This window comes from Aquarana catesbeiana, linkage group LG01 (genome assembly GCF_042186555.1).
Source record: "Aquarana catesbeiana isolate 2022-GZ linkage group LG01, ASM4218655v1, whole genome shotgun sequence".
In the NCBI taxonomy this organism is placed as follows: domain Eukaryota; kingdom Metazoa; phylum Chordata; class Amphibia; order Anura; family Ranidae; genus Aquarana; species Aquarana catesbeiana.
Window position 1 is genome coordinate 98,708,111 of NC_133324.1, and position 18,204 is coordinate 98,726,314.

At 42.7% G+C, this 18,204-nt stretch overlaps 1 protein-coding gene across 2 annotated transcripts in view; it reads left to right on the top strand.

The window, feature by feature from the left end:
* Positions 1–18,204, top strand: part of PARP8 (poly(ADP-ribose) polymerase family member 8) — a 416,167-nt gene that overhangs the window by 230,090 nt on the left and 167,873 nt on the right. For both annotated transcript variants that reach the window (XM_073622188.1, XM_073622196.1), the window contains exons 5-6: positions 1,718–1,788; positions 15,399–15,476. In XM_073622188.1, the coding sequence (XP_073478289.1) occupies positions 1,718–1,788; positions 15,399–15,476 (149 nt within the window). The remainder of the gene's footprint in view (positions 1–1,717; positions 1,789–15,398; positions 15,477–18,204) is intronic.

Consider the following 18,204-nt stretch of genomic DNA (forward strand, 5'->3'; position numbering starts at 1 on the left):
GCTGAGTACAAATGCACGCCACACTTTTCAGATATTTATTTGTAAAAGAAATTGTAAACCATTTATCAGTTTCCTTCCACTTCACAATTTATGTGCCACTTTGTGTTGATATATAATATAAAATACATTTACATTTTTGGTTGTAACATGACAAATTGTGGAAAATTTCAAGGGGTATGAATACTTTTTCAAGGCACTGTATGCATATATATGTATTATGTTTAATGTGTATTAATAAAATTGGAGCTGTATACATTAGTTTGATCTTAATTGCACTTTTCCATGTTTTTTTTAGTTAAAAAATGTATTGGTCTATCACATAAAATTCCAAAAAATACATTTAGTTTTTTGGTTGTAACATGACAAAAATTTCAAGGGGTGTGAATACTTTTTCAAGGCACTGTATATATTCAAAAACACGAAGTACAGAACATGTAGATTAAACTTGTGATAAACTCTTAAATAGAATTTCTGGATCCTCATATCACATGAGAAGTGTGTCCTGGATGCCAGAATGAGGAATGGGCATTCAGTGCGGCATCCAGGATACCATTAATCTATGGATCTCCAAAAATTCTATTGATTTATGAAGGGAGGATTATCTTTTTGCATGATAGTGATAGTGCCTTTGAGAGTGAATAGGTGTTCCTAGAATGCAGTGATTACATATGCCCTAAAATTTCCCCCAGTGATATATATTTTTTTTTTTACTTGGCGTCTACATCAAGCTAAGGGATAGGGATCATATAGCCAAGGGATAGAATAGTATATTTACTGTAATGTTATATAAGATTTTGAATACCTAGCAATACACGTTAGCACTTGTGATAACAAAACAGCTGTATATGTAAGATTGTATCACAAGTTTATTCTGTACTTGTGCTGTAGCTAATGCTTTTTAATGTGTATATATGGTATTTTCAATTTTTATATCAATAAAATATTTGCTTTATATTTTTAAATATGAGTGTGACCTTAATTGCTCCTTAAAAGTCCCATGTTCATGTTTTCTATATTGAGCATAATCCAGTGGAACCTTGGATTATGAGAATAATTCGTTCCAGAAGAATGCTTGTAATCCAAAGCACTCGTATATCAAAGCAAGTTTCCCCATAGGATGTAAACTCAAATGATTCGTTCCACAGTGACTGCTATTGTATGCAGTACCACATGTGGCCAGAGGTGAGGGGGCGCCAGAGGTACTCGGAGATTGCTTGGAGCCGCTCAGATTCACTCGGAGACACTCGGGAACGGAATGTTACTGAGTGTCTCCGAGTGCATCTAACCGGCTCCAAGTGTCACCGGCGCCCCCGCACCTCTGGCCAAATGTGGTACTGCACACCCTATTGGCTTGAATCTTGCTCGTCTTGCGAGACAACGCTCGCAAACCGAGTCAGGATTTTTAAAAAATAATAGCTCGTATTGCGAAATGCTTGTAAACTATGTTACTCGCAATCCGAGGTATTACTGTATGTGATTCTTTTAAATCTAAATTTAATTTTTTTTTTAAATCCCTGGATGGTGTCCTAGAAAGTCCCTGGTTTTTACTGTGTTGCAGTCATGCTTTGGGTATTTCAATATTATGACACAGAAGTCTTTTATTTTCTCCCATGTGAATGGTGACTTAATAATCACACGCAAGAAGCACATCATAAATTTATAATAACCAAAGCATATAGATCCCTTTTATTTATATTTTATTTTCTCTTTCCTTTAGAGCTGAGGAAATCCAATGACATTACCAGCTGCTTGTCTATAAAATCAAAACTGCAGAAAGAAAATGGAGAGGTAAGACATCATACTAGTAGAGCACATTCATGTAAACCTGTGGAGGGAATCTGATCTCCAAATGTTCCCCCACCCGCCTACAGGTTTCCGCTTGCATGCTTATATCCACTTCAATAGCAGCAACAGCTTTCAGGTCTGGTCCACCTCCTCATGCTCTCTATATCTTCCTACAGGCCACCAAATTTGATGAGTCGTCTTAACTAGCCAATAGAAAGGCAAGGAGGGTGGAGGCTAGCATTTCTAGAATGGCATGGAGGTTGGGATTGGGTAAAATAATTTGGATCGTGGGTAGGGTTGCCAAATGTTTGTAAATTTACAGTTTCAAGAAGTTGCCTTCTTGACAGACCTGGGAGGGAAGTTGGGTGCCTCACTGTGCCATACCCAGACTGATAATGTAATTTTTTGATAATCAGCCAAATATCTGGTGATAAAGGCACCACATCCTGAAAATACACAAATGTTTTTAGATACACAAATAGGATTTTTAAGGTTCCAGACAAATCAGTATACCAAGATATTTAAATTATAAAATCACATAAGTTTTATTATACATATACAAAAGTTAAAAACAAGGTGATCATAAAAACTATCATAATGAAATTCATGCGGTCATAATATGTGTAAAGTAGTTTCTGCTCAACATGTTTCACCACGCAATGGCTTCCTCAGGAGACTTGTGAAGCACGGTACAAAATATCATATCACTACAAGTAAATAAGAAAAATCACATAAGTTGAACATGTGAATTATATTGAGATGTCCAAACTATATCAGACTATATACAGACTATATCAGTGTGTGTGTATACAATCAACATCATCAGATGGCCTATCAGATGATACATAGTTACATAGTAGGTGAGTTTGAAAAAAGATACAAGTCCATCAAGTCCAACCTATGTGTGTGTGATTATATGTCAGTATTACATTGTATATCCCTGTATGTTGCGGTCGTTCAGGTGTTTATCTGTGGCAGGGAATTACACATCCTTGCCGCTCTTACAGTAAAGAACCCTCTACGTAGTTTAAGGTTAAACCTCTTTTCTTCTAATTTTAATGAGTGGTCACGTATCTTGTTAAACTCCCTTCCGCGAAAAAGTTTTATCCCTGTTGTGGGGTCACCAATATGGTATTTATAAATTGAAATCGTATCCCCCCTCAAGCGTCTCTTCTCTAGAGAAAATAAGTTCAGTGCTCGCAACCTTTCCTCATAATTAATATCCTTCAGACCCTTTATTAGTTAGTTACCCTTCTTTGTACTCGCTCCATTTCCAGTACATCCTTCCTGAGGACTGGTGCCCAGAACTGGACTGCATACTCTAGATGCGGCCAGACCAGAGTCTTGTAGAGCGGGAGAATTATCGTTTTATCTCTGGAATTGATTCCCTTTTAAATGCATGCCAATATTCTGTTTGCTTTGTTAGCAGCAGCTTGGCATTGCATGCCATTGCACATGAGCCTATCATCTACTAGGACCCCCAGGTCCTTTTCCATCCTAGATTCCCCAGAGGTTCTCCCCCCCAGTGTATAGATTGCATTCATATTTTGCCACCCAAATGCATTATTTTACATTTTTCCACATTGAACCTCATTTGCCATGTAGTTGCCCACCCCATTAATTTGTTCAGATCTTTTTGCAAGGTTTCCACATCCTGCAGAGAAGATATTGCCCTGCTTAGCTTAGTATCATCCGCAAATTCAGAGATTGAACTGTTTACTCATACTCCAGGTAGTTTATGAACAAAATAAATAGGATTGGTCCCAGCACAGAACCCTGGGGGGACCCACTACCCACCCCTGACCATTCTGAGTACTCCCCATTTATCACCACCCTCTGAACTCACCCTTGTAGCCATGCCAACGGACCTTATTTTGTACAATAAACATTTATGGGGAGCTGTGTCAAATGCTTTTGCAAAATCCGGATTCACCATGTCCATGCCAAAGGACCTTATTTTGTACAGTAAACGATTATGGGGAACTGTGTCAAATGCTTTTGCAAAATCCAGATTCACCACATCTATGGGCCTTCCTTTATCTAGATGGCAACCCACCTCCTCAAAGAAGGTTAATAGATTGGTTTGGCAAGATTCTTCATGAATCCATGCTGATTACTGCTAATATGATACCGTTCTCATTACTAAAATCTTGTATATAGTCCCTTATCATCCCCTCCAAAAGCTTGCATACTATTGATGTTAGGCTAACTGGTCTGTAATTCCCAGGGATGTATTTTGGGCCCTTTTTAAATATTGGTACTACACTGGCTTTTCTCCAATCACCTGGTACCATTCCAGTCAGTAGACTGCCAGTAAAATTAGGAACAATGGTCTGGCAATTACTTGACTGAGTTCCCTAAGTACCCTCGGATGCAAGCCATCTGGTCCCGGTGATTTATTAATGTTAAGTTTCCCAAGTATAATTTTAATTCTGTCCTCTGTTAACCATGGAGATGCTTCCTGTGATGTGTCATAAGGATAAACACTGCCGTTTTGGTTACTAAAGCCCCCCGATTCCCTTGTGAAGATTGAGAAGAAGAATAAATTCAATACCTTCACCATATCCCCATGCTTTGCAACCAGATGTCCTTCCTCATTCTTTATGGGGCCAATATGGTCTGTCCTCCCTTTTTTACTGATAATGTAATGTTGTCCTCTGTTAACCAGAGATCATCTGGGAAGGGTCAGGAGGGTCTCCCTGCACTCTGCTTTTTGTTTCTTTAAGTCAGGCAGTAGGAGAGGCATAACCAGGAGGTGTCTGTGAGGGAAATTCACCTTAGACCACGCTCTGGATCAAGTCAAGAAGTTCTCTTTATTTGTACGAGGAAACAAGTTACAACAAAAGGACATATATTTGCCCATTGGTTCTGATCTTTATGACCCATGCAATAGGGCAGCATACATAGAGTCCAGCCTTATGGGCTCCTATCTGACTTGTCTGTCTAACAATTGTAAAACTTGCAATCGGAAAGTGGTAAAGTGCAGTGCTAAAAGTGAAGGTGAAAGTGAGATTCCCCTGATGGGATCAAACTTGTAACAAACCATTACTGATGTGCATAAACCATGATAAAATATATACAATTTTACTCTAATATACAAACAACAATAATGATGATGTTTACATAAACCAACAGTGCATATATATATTAGAATGAAAGTCCTTAAAGTGACTCCACTATATAAAGTGACTTGCAAGATAAATCTGTGAACTGGTTTTCTGGTGATAATCCACCACCAAAAGGAAAGAGGCTTACCAGACGAGTTGAACCCAACTAGGCATACGCCCGATGAGTCAACAGAGCTTGTGGTGTAACACACCCAGGGAAGAAAATCAGCATAAACAGTTTCTGATGTAGACCAATCAGACAGGGGTCCGTCACAATGTATAACATTAATGGGTATCCACCAAGGGAACAGTGACCAAAGATCAAGAACAGATCCTCCCAGTATTATATATGGTAAAAGGAAAAAAATTGGGCCACATAGTGTGATTCCATTTAAATTATATCTATATCTATATATATATATATCTATATATATATCTATATATATATATAGATATATATATATATAGATATATATCTATATATATATATAGATATATATACACACACAAAGCCAACTACTTTATTCAATATTGTCTAATTATTAATATATACATACATATCAGTGTTTTCTTATTCAATGTATTTTAACAGTTTTAATAATAGTTTTAATGAGGGCACAAGCACACCTTTGTTTGACCCTGTCAAACTTAATTAATGTACTGTACATAACTCCCATATTCCACATAGTTATTTCTAAACCACCTGTATAGGATGTTTTATCTTATCAGGCTATATTTCAACTGCTGTCAAAATGTTTCTTCTTCTAATTGATGAACTAAAACTGAACTATCTTATCTCTGTGATTTATATGCATTTCAAGGACTCGAAACAACTCTGTGTAACTTGAAACTATTCTACTTCTAAGCAATCTTTTGCAAGCATGCATTAAATGATTATAAAATAAGCACCTAATTTCTCTAACAGTGTCCCATGATGAAGTGTGTGGATTCTTCTCACCACCCACATGCAGCTGCTGGAAAAACACATAAAAGGGGAGAGCCAACATGCCCAAATCGCAGTGATGCCATGGCACCACTTGGTACCTTTTACAAACTGGCTGCAACGGGGGTTACAGACAATCCTATGTCTGTGGATTCCTAAAAAGTTTGGCTTTCACTTTGAGAGCTCTGTATATCAGGAGCTGCTGTCAGGGTGGGACCGTTAAAGAGGCAATAGAATGCTGATTACAAAGAGAGAAGATCTGGTCTCCCGGTGTAATATGCAGATCAAGCAGTTCAGCCCAGCATTGGCATCACCTTTATCCTGGCTTTATCACCCAGATAGTCAATGACACTGTGGATGGGTGATCATTTTTTTGTTAACCAACTGGCTGGATGCTTATTCTAGGTCAGTATCTTACTAGGTAATGAAGCCAGGATCAGAAAGCCCCAGACCAGCAATAGCATCTTCCATAGTTCTGTATTCACACGCTCTCTTTAAAGAAGACCTTTTTCCCCTTTCAGTAAAACTCACATCAGTGTGCAGCTCTGCATGCTGATGGGAAATCATCTAACATTTGTTTTTTTTTTAAACATTTGGGTTTTTTTTGCTTTTACTTAGCTTTTTTTTTTGTGTCCACTTCTTGATCTCCTGAAGGCAATGGTGACGTATCCCCAGCCAGCTGTACAGATAGATGTTCCCTGGGAAGGCAACATCACCAGTGCCTTCGGGGAGATCTCTTTTCTAACTGCAGAACCAAAAATAAATGTTTTGGTTTTTTTTGTAAGATTAGTGTCATTTTGTGTGATGCAGGTGTGACGTGAAGTACAAGATGTTATGCACTATACAACATTTCAATAATTAGTTTGAAAGAAAGAAAAAAAGACTTTGTCAGATGCCATGCAGAGCCTTTTTTTTCCCTCGCATCAAGGAAATTAGATATGGTGCTAATGCGAGGTGAAGGGCATGATGTTACAGATGGCCGGCTTCTTTCTTCTCTGCCTGCCTAACAATAGCATTATCTTGCTCCTGTGCCATACCTAATCTTTTTTTTTTTTTAATGGCGATGCGGGTTAGTGATTGGCAGGGGATACAAATGATGATACTATGGAAACTGGGGGAAGAGGAGGCAGGTATATACTACTAACGTTGTTCTAGTTAGAAGAATGTTTTTAGGTATTCAGGTTTATTAACTGAAATTGGGGTGGGGCATGTTTGTTTTAAAGTGAAAGTGTACTTTGCCCATGCCAAGTAACAGATTGTTTATTTACCCCCTAGCAACACATAGTCACCTTTCCTCAAGCGAGTAAGAGGAGACACCATGTGAAATAAACACTATATTACCAAAAGTATTGGGACACCGGCCTTTACACACACATGAACTTTAACCACCTCAATACAGGGCACTTACACCCCCTTCCTGCCCCGGCAATTTTTCAGCTTTCAGCGCTGTCACACTTTGAATGACAATGGCGTGGTCATGCTACACTGTAACCATGTGAATGTTTTATCATATTTCTTCACACAAATAGAGCTTTCTTTTGGTGGTATTTAATCACTTCTGGGTTTTTTATTTTTTCCTTAAAAAAAAAAATAAAATAGGACCGAGAGTTTTGAAAACAAAAAGTTTTTCTTAGTTTCTGTCAGTAAATTTTGTAAATGAGTAATTTTTCTCCTTCACTGATGGGCACTGATTAGGTGGCACTGATGAGGAGGCACGAATATGCCGGACTTATGGGCACTGATAGGTGGCACTGATATGTGGCACTGATGGGTGGCACTGGGTGGCACTGATGGGTGGCACTGATAGGCTGCGCTGGTGGGTACAGATAGGCAGCATTGGTGGGCACAGATGGCAGCACGGATAGGCGGCACTGTTGGGTGGCACTGATGGGCATTGATGGGCAGCAGTGAAGGGCATTGATGGGCAGCACTGATAGTCAGCACTGACTGGCATCACTAATGGCCATTGATTGCTGGAACTTGTTGGCACTGATTGCTGGCACTTGTGGGCACTGGTGGGCACCGATTGCTGGCAGTGGTGGGCACTCATTCCTGGCACTGGTGGGCACTTAATTGTAATCAGGGCACTGATGATCAGTGCCCTGATTACATACCTACATGTCCTCTGTGAGGAGATGCCCCTGATCGGCTCTTTTCTCCTCACACTCTGTCAGTGTGAGGCGAGGAGCACCGATTACTGGCATCTCCATGTGACCGGCTGTGATTGGAAACAGCCGATCACATGGATAAACATGGATCTCGGCCAACATCACTGTCTGACCTTACAAATGCTCTTCTAGAAGAATGGTCAAACATTCCTATAGACACACTCCTAAACCTTGTGGACAACCTTCCTAGAAGAGTTGAGGCTATTATAGCTGCAAAGGGTGGGCCAACTCAATATTGAGCCCTACGGATTAAGACTGGGATGCCGTTAAAGTTCATGTGAGTGTGAAGGCAGGCGTCCTAATACTTTTGGTAAGATAGTGTACTTCTTGCTCGTTGTAACATACAGGGTGGCAACGCTGGTGCTGGGCCCATTGCTGTCACCTACTTTACCAATAAGCAGGAGCAACGAAAGAGTAAAGTTAAAATGAGTATGTGCTGCTGGGGAGGGTACAGGCAAAACACAGGTTCTCTCTAATGCCGCGTACACACGGTCGGACTTTTCGTCTACAAAAGTCCGACAGCCTGTCCGACAGACTTCCGGCGGACTTCCGGCGGACTTTCGGCGGACTTGCAGCAGACTTTCTAACGAACGGACTTGCCTACACACAACCACACAAAAGTCCGACGGATTCGTACGTGATGACGTACTCCGGACTAAAATAAGGAAGTTCATAGCCAGTAGCCAATAGCTGCCCTAGCATGGGTTTTTGTCCGTCGGACTAGCACACAGACGAGCGGATTTCGGGGTCCGTCGTAGTTACGACGTAAAGATTTGAAGCATGTTTCAAATCTAAAGTCCGTCGGATTTGAGGCTGAAAAAGTCTGCTGAAAGTCCGGAGAAGCCCACACACGATCGGATTACCAGCCAGCTTTAGTCCGTCGGCGTCCGTTGGACTTTTGTAGATGAAAAGTCCGACCGTGTGTACGCGGCATAAGTCTTTTGGTTGTAGTGGCAACAGATATATCAACTCCATCTATTTTTATATTTTATTGGGAAGAAATTTTAATCCTTTGAAGGCTGAATATTGAATGAGCTTGTGCCAGTGAATGAGTACTTTAATATCTCAGTCCGGACCTCTCCATCATTTTATTACGAGCCCCATTAAATCTCAGATTTAGGAGAGACTGAACGAAGGATTCCTTCACCAGCCGTTCTTGCGTTTGAAAAATGATAATTATGTTTATACCGTTCTATAACCTTACCATCGACCTGCCTTCTTACGTCCAACTAATGATTGTTAGAAGTTGTTGAAGTAATGCGAATAACCTATATTATGGCACTTATATAAAAAAGGCAGTGACACCATTTTTAAAGGGTCACTGGAACCTAAACTGATATTTCAGCTTTGGATAGCAGCTGGAGGATGGATCACTCCCGGACCTTTTCTGTACAGTTCTGGAATGATCTCACCTCTTCAGCTTCTGGCATTGCTTTCCATTCCAAGGAGCCTCACTTATGTGGACAGAGAAGTGGGTCTTACTTCTGATGTAGAAGTGTAAACAGTGGTAATTTGCATTCAGGGGAGAGAGAGACCCCTTGTGGTGACTGCACTGTGAAGGACACATGTGTCATTCACAAGGCTCGCAAGCTGAATTCAGCCCTCTAGGCTATTTCGTGTGGCCCTTGCACCTCTCCTACAGCTGCAGCACCCCCTTCATCTCTGCCCTGACCTTGTCTCAGCAGTCAGCAGCAGAGAGAAGGACTCCTACAGATCCTGCATCTCTCTGTGCAGCAGCCCCCTTGTCTCCGACTCCCATGGTATCAGCATTCAGAAGACTCTGGCAACTGACTCCAGCCCTCCTCTGGTCCTTCTCCAGACCCTGCACTTTCTGCTCCCCAGCTCCGCCCCCAGTGACACAAGATAAGTGGGGTGCACTGTAATGTAAGGGGGGAGGGTGCTCTGGAAATCTGCTTATAATTATTATGAGAATAAAACAATTCAATGCCAATTCCGATGGAATTATTCACAAGAAACTTTATTGGAGACTGCTAAGACAGAACACCATGGTAGGACCGTGTTCTATCTGAGCAGTCTCCAATAAATTTTCTTGTGGATGATACCAGAGGCGTGCGACCCTCCTTTCACGAGTCACCGCCATCTACCTACATGATCAGCGTGTCATGCAGACAGACGGCGGTAAGCGTCTGATATTACCATTCAGCGGCCATTCCACTGTTCAAAAGCCGCGCCTCCTCCTCATCTGTGATAGGCAGAAAACTCCATTTCCCAGCAGTCAGTGTACAGCCTATCACGGACATTCTCTCATCCTCGTCCGTGGTATGAGGATGAGAGAATGTCCGTGATAGGCTGACCGCTGACTGCTGGGAAATGGAGTGTTCTGCCTATCACAGACGAGGAGGAGGCGCGGCTTTTGATCAGTAGAACAGCCGCCGAATGGTATTATCAAACGCTGATCGGTACAGAGCGGCACACGGAGGCATGCACAGGACACAGGTAGGATGCACACATACACAGGGACACATGCACAGGACACAGGTAGGATGCACACATACACAGGGACACATGCACAGGACACAGGTAGGATGCATACATACACAGGGACACATGCACAGGACACATGCACAAGACACAGGGAGGCATGCAGCTGCAGATGGGCATTGTTGACACTCTTTTCCACTTACAGTAGCTGCTGCATTTCTCACCCTCGTCTTATACTCGGGTCAATACGTTTTCCCCAGTTTTTTGTGGTAAATTAGGGGCCTCGACTTATACTCGGATCGACCGGTTTGTGTTTGTACACGCAAACACAAAATAGAATAATTGTATTTTGTATTTGCATGTATCCTTACCTGTGGGTCTGGAACTGCTGGAAGAGGAGGAGGAGAATACAGAAGCATGCTGGAGTAGACATTCCCTTGGTGTGGATGATTTAAAGTGGTTCTAAATGCTCAAGGTTTTTTACACCTGAAGTTAAAAAACCTTCTCTGTGTAGCAGCCCCCCCCAATACTTACCTGAACCCCATCACAATCCAGCGATGCGCACGAGAGCCTCGGCTCTCCGGGGACTCTCCCTCCTCATTGGCTGAGACAGCAGCGGAAGCCATTGGTCAATCACAGCCAGTGAGCCAATGAGGAGAGAGAGAGGCGGCTCTGTGTGTGAATGGACACGCAGAGCAGCGGCTCGGGAATGAGCCTGCTTGGGTGCCCCCACTGCAAGCTGCTTGCTCTGGGGGCACTTGGCAGGAGGGAGGGGCCAAGAGTGCCGGCGAGGGACCCATGAAGAAGAGGATTGGGGATGCGTTGTGCAAAACCAACTGCACAGAGGAGGTTAAGTATGACATGTTTATTTATTTTAAAGAAAGCCTTTAATATTATATGCTAATTGGTGAACATATATCTATGACGATTACTGAATACTCACTTTAAGCTTTAATGTCCTTGTTATTATATTGGGGTCCACATTTGGAGGAAAGCAGATATATTGCACTTGGTGGCTGGAGACACAGCATGAAAGTTTGGGGAATGTATAGAAATTCTCACACATGTAACACATTAGTGATGGACTATTGATCATTGAAAGTTTGGACTTTTATTTATTTTTGTACTTTTTCAATATTTTTTATTTATTTTGTTTGTGCTACATCATTGTTGTATTCTGGATGCCAGGCTACATACCCTCAGCATTGGGGGGGGGGGACTACTTTGCCTGGGGCCCACCTCGGCAAAGCACCTTGTCCTCATGTTGGTAAGTTTGGGTGACTTATCAGAAACTAAAAGTTTCTAAGAACTACGTACAATGTAATGTATTACATGGTACCGGCAAGTGTAAGCAGTGATTCCTGTATTGACTCCGCCTCCTGAAACTCCTCCTCTCAGCAACTCTGTAATTCAGAAGGCAGGCTCTGTGACATGTGTGAGACAGCAGTGCCTACTCACAGGACAGTGACTATGTGTCACAGAATTACAGAAAATAAATGTGTGTGGATCTTCACACAGTAAGTCTACCCCAGATAGCAAGCAATTGAGCTGCGAGTTTGAAAATGACTTGCTAAGCTATTTCTAGACTTTCCAGGCTTCACAAGTTTGTTCCAGATCAACTTTCTTTGCAAACATTCTGCTGCAAGTTCTGTTCTTTCAGTTATGTTGTGCAATATTCATCCCACCACAGGGGTCACTGTGGCAGAATTTTCATGCTGTAGACTCACAGAGCTCTTGTTGTAGACTCACCACTGCAACTTTGCTCTTACTAGAAACTTTGCTAAAAAAACTTGACAAATTTGCTACAAATTGGAAAAGTGTCAACTACAACTTGTGCTTCAAGTGCTATGCAAGTGTACAACTTACAAGTGAAAATGTGCAGCAAGTTAAGAGACTTACGATTCAATACTGCCACAAATTAGTGGTAAGTTATCCTTGCTATCTGGGACAAATGTCAAAATCATTCAGATTCATAGGGGTAGGCTAGAAATAGTTGAAATACAATATGGAAATAGAATATATGATTCTACATTTTGACAATAGATACATGTAAAAGTGGAGTTCCACCCTAATTTTTCACGTTCGTCCCAGGCATTGCTTACCACTATGCCATCAATGTTTGGGAATTTTTTTTACCAAAGTTTATTTCCTTTAGGCTTCTTAAAGTGTTGCACTTCCGTATTACCTTCAGTAGCGGGGTACGTCATATCCTCCTGCTCCTGGGATATATGTGTGATCATTCCCAGAAGTCAATGGGCATGCGCCTCGCTAAGTGGGCCTAGCTTTCTTTACACTGTACAGGTGTGAGATCGGGAGGTGCATGCTGGCTAGCCAGCTCTACCGTATCCCGGAAAGAAAGTCCAACTGGGTTTCAGATGCCCACACTGAAGATGGAAGCTTACAGGATTGAGAGGGGACAGTGAGTAACATTGGATTTACAAAGAACACAAACGATTACATATGTAGCTTATGCCAATTTGCATAGCACAAGCTGCGACTATCACGAGAGTGCTTTTAAAAAAAAAAATTTCTAGAGCTCAGTTTTTTTTTTTTTTTTTAGTGTGGGTAAATTTGTGCAAACGTGACCAGCAGCCAAGCCTGTCTGTGTTTTTTCCTGGGTTGGGCAGAGATCCAGGGAGAGCTGGATGACTCACAGGCAGCATCACTAAGACCTCCCCCCTACTTCTAGAATGTACTGGAACCTTCTAGAAGAATGGGAGGGGAAGTAAGGTGGAGCTGCCTGGAGTATTTTGAGGACCCTGACCAATCCCCAACTTGGGTTGGCAGGGGGCAGGCCCCCTCAAATACTCTGGGTCAGCCCAGCTGGGGAGGAGTTGTATGGGTGGAAACTGGAGATGGAATCTTAGGCTGTCAGGCTGTCATGGCCTTTAAGAGAGCTCCCCAGCCTGGACTTGAGTGCGGACAGGACCTTCTCAAAATGCACAGATGTGTCGTGTGACTGGGATGGAGCAGTCTGGGATGGGTGCAGAGCCAGTCAGGAGGACTGTGGTGGCACGGGCAGTGGAAAGCTGCAGCCAGGAGGGCTGTCAGTGTCTGGAGAAGTGGTACTGGGAGCTGTAGCCACAGATAGGACAGCTATCACTAAAAACTTCCATTTTTTTGTTACACCATAGGGGCCCGTGGTCCCTGCCTCCATAGGGCATTCATCCAGACCCAGCTGAGATTGTGCTGAGTCTGAAACCTGTGCTAGCTGGTCCTGGGAGTGATAGTCTGCAAGCAAGTGTGCGCTGGAGGTAGAAGAGGAGAGAATGTATATACTGGAATGTATATACCGTAGTTCAAGTCCCTACAGAGTTTTATTGATCAAATGGGCATCCCATATGCACCCTTCCCCATCCAAGTTCAATTCCCCATAAATGAAATAAAAAACAAAGCTGCAAGGACTGCTTCTTGTCTCTGAGTGACTGGAAGTTTGTGTGCCTGGCTGTGCAGGGTGGGAGACGACCACATTCACCAGCGGCCCCTATGGGGGGTAGCACCAGGGGCATATCTGCCGTGAGGCAGACAAGGCATTTGCCTTGGGCGACAGTTTTCAGGGGGTGGCACCGCCCCTAGGCTCCCTGTTCCTGCCACTCCATCCTGCTGCACTGACCCCCGCAAACCTGATGCCCTTCAGCTGTCTGCTTCCCTCTGTTGCCCTCTCGCTGACTTTGGGAGCTGCATGGCTTCAATAGAGGGATCGGTTTGTCCACATAGATCCCCCCTCTGCTCCTCTGACCCTTCCTTTAGTGCCCCCCACCTCCCTGATTTCCAGGCGCCCCTTACATGCAGCTGCTGGCCGGCTCTCCGATTTCCTCCTCCCACTAGATGCAGCAGCTGCTAATGCCAGAGATGTGGATGGATGAAGAGCGGGGAGGATGCTTTGTGTAGTGGCTGGCCGGCTCTCCCACCCCCCTTTCCGTCGCCTGGAGCCTCTGCTAGTGTGGGAGATCTGGATCGATGGAAAGCGGGGGGCTGGAAAACATGTGTTTACTAGCCCCTTTCCTGAAAGAATACAGACAGCAATCACAGTACTGATCGCTTCTGTATTCATTAATCGCAAACACATAGTGAACTGTGTTCAATATTTGTCAGTTTGTGAATGAAATATAGTAAACACTGTTTACTATGTTTCATTTTATGAATGAATAGGAGTCTCTTTACAGACTCCTATCTCATTCATCCACAATGCAGCTCAGGCTGCAGAGAAAAGGACTGACTTCAGTCCCTTCCTCTGTCTCCAAAAAGAGACATTAGAGGTCTGTTTAGACCCCTGATGTCTCTCCAAAGCCCCCCCCCACCCAAAAAATGTAAAAGAAAAATTAAATAAAGAAAAAAAATGTACCTGTACAAAAAAAAAAAAACAAAGTTGTAATTTTTTAAAAATAAAACCAAAAACATAATAAGAGCCCTTTCACATGGGTTCTGTAAAGCAGAACCGTCTGCTCAGCAGGGGGGATCTGTCTGCTATGCGGACACAGACACAGCTTGCTCTTCTCTATGGGCCAGTTGGATGGAAACGGACCACCTGTCCATTTCCATCAGACTGCCATCCAATCCAACCTGCCAGACAGATGGGGAATAGATCCCCCATCCGTCTGTTTTTGGCGGGATTGGATGGTCGTGGGTGTCAACGGACAGGAAGGGATGGGACAAATTTAGTCTTGCCTAATGTAACACAAAACCAAAATACTCCACTGGGTAGCGCTACATGCTTAAAAAAAAAAAAAAAAACAGTCTGTCCGAGTATTGCCTTTTCCATCATGACAGTAAGTGGGGGTAATATCTCTTTAACAAAGCCACAGATAGCAGTGAAAACCTGGCAGGGGTCCCCATCCTTCCCTACTCTATCCAATAAAAAACTGTTTTGGCTGAACATACACTGCATATCCTATATATGTACACACACACATGAAAGATATTTCCTTTAAAAATAATATTTTTAATTTGTAGGAGTCCCGACACAGCAGTGCAGTGGAAGAGGATTCTGAAGGCGACAATGATTCTGAAGAGTTTTATTACGGAGGACAGGTGAGCTCCCGAAAGAGAAATGGCTATTAATCTGGTGTGAGAACATAAGTGCTTTTGTTGGTAATTACCTACTAAATTGTTGTATGCAGTATGTTTTCATGACTACAATTTATGGCATTACTTAGAGGACCTTTTAAAAGGTTCACAATTCAGCTGCAGACAAATACTTTCTTGTACTTTAGCTTAGAGTCTGGAAGGGTTAGAACTTTTATTATTGCTGGATGTATTTTCATTGAGGAGATTTTCCCTCACTTCCTGTACGGTCACCAAGACAACAGTAAAACCTCCCACAAAGATTTTTGTAACCAATTAAGTACTGTATTGCCCCTTCATTACCAGGCCATTTCTCACTTTTCAGGACTGCTATAGTTTGGCTGACAATTACTCTGCCTTGCAACACTGTACACAAATTAATGTTATATATGCAGCACTTCCCCCTTGGGTACTGCTTGCATTTACCTGCTCATCTGCACCACCATGACCCTGGGAACATTCCAACCCACCTGACATTCTGGGCTCAGACATCTTTGCACCACCTTAAAGTAATAATTCAAACCACTCAATGAGTTTATATTCTATTAACGTTTACTGGATAACTCAAGGAAGACCTTGTTGCACAAAGGAGGTAATAGATCAACTGAATTTTGGATTTTTGGAGTCCGAATTCAGTAGAAGAATTCCTCCACAATAAAACGAGTTGCCAACAACAGTATATTATATACACGTATGTACAATGAAGTACCACTTGCACATGACCTGAATTATAAGCAAGAGTTAAGCATTAATGTTGGCAAGACTTCTAAAGGGGAAATCCAGGCCGGCCTATTTAACTTTTAATCCTGATTTGAGATAAATTAAAGAAGAACAGTATGAGTGCCCTTTAAGTAGTAATGACAGTAATGTCCCCGTTGCAGGCCTGATGGTCTTCACCGGCAGTAGGAGCTCATTAATTATATCCAATAGGGTGAAGCAACAAGTTAATGGTATTTCTTGGAAAAAGGTTGATGCGACAGGTGTATAAGTACAGTGTGCAAATAGCGATGCAGTAAAGTGTTTCCCCAGGGTAAAGCTGTGTGTGCACAGTGTCCCAGTGAAGCAACAAAGAAAGGTGTGCAAAGGTGGGCAATTGCCCTCTCACCAACAACCAGGCTGATTCAATGCCTTCCGAACATCGGTTCCCTAAGAGGCGTCCTTGCAACGGTTCCACTCGCGACAATCATCCGATACAAGTACAAAGCGTGGATTGTCGGACTATCAGGGTGGTGCTGGATAGATGTCTGATGATCAGCAAGCAGTGATGGGCCCTTCTCGGCCAGGTTGGAATGTCACACACCGCGTGGTAGGCTGCGACCACACCCTCTCCGACAGAGAGGTCCATCACATATCAGGTTCAGGAGGAAGAGAGCGTCTCTGGTCTCTTTTTTCCCTCCTCCCAGCATTCCCTCTGATGATAGCGAAGATTCCTGGGATATGTAGTCCAGGGGCATAGTCATACAGAGCAGTTGCCATTCTGAGGAACTACTAATCCCGAAATTCCTTTGTAATCTGCTGTCTGTTACCATGTCTTTTATGGAGAATCAATACATTTTGAAGATTTTAAAGCGCAAGCAAGGAGTTGTGGACCATCTTTTCTCACAGATTCAGCAATGCCAAAGCTGACTACACTCCCACGCATGCGCAGGAGTGACATCACCCCTGGCCGGCCAATGAAAGTGGCCAGTGATTGAGTCCTGGCAGCCAGAATATGTCAGCGGCCAATGTGAATATAGTTAGGCTTTATCACTAAACTTGTACCTTATAACTTTAAGCGGAGGTCTGCCCAAATAAAAAAAAATTAAAAGCCAGCAGCTACACATACTGCTGCTGATGGCTTTTAATAGGACACTTACCTGTCCTGGAGTCCAGCGATGTCGTCAGGTGCTGCCGCCGCCATTGCGGGTAAGGAAGCCCGGCAGTGTAGCCTTACGGCTTCACGCCGGGAACCCTACTGCGCATGCGCGAGGCCCCGCTCCTCTCTCCTACTGGCCCAGCATCAGGGGGAGGAGGAGGGAGGAGGGAGGCCCGCGGTGATGTCACGGGCCGCGGTGCAAACTCCCAGAAGTGGGAATAGGATACCTGTCAAAGACAGGTATCCTGTCCCTCTCCCCCCCGAAAGGTGCCAAATGTGGCACCGGAGGGGGAGAGGAGACAAATGAGCGGAAGTTCCACTTTTGGGTGGAACTCTGCTTTAAGCTTAATGCTAAATCCTAACTGTAACTTTATCCCTTATCTTAATCAATACTACTTTAAAACACTTCAAGATATTTTATAAACTCACCATTGTCAGTGAATGTTTAATGGATTAACCAATATTTAGTTGTTAATATTAATAATATACCGTTATGTAATACTATAGATTGCATTAACATGGGGAGACCTCTTGTGCAGCGGACTGTAGAGTGTAAATAGTTTAGTGCAGTTTTAATACAGCATGTATTTTTAATGGATCTATTTCTAAAATGATAACATAAGCGGTAAGGTCAATATGTTTTATCATACACAGTATTTTGAAACAGGATCTTAATGCATTCTTAATTTACTTTTAAAATGAATTTCCTCACAGAAGCACTTGAATCTTATATATTATACATAAAGGTATATAAACTACCAAGGACTATGTGAGCCTATTAATTATTGAGGATGGAATTTTATTTCAGAGTTGATCATATTCTATGTACATAGGGATTAG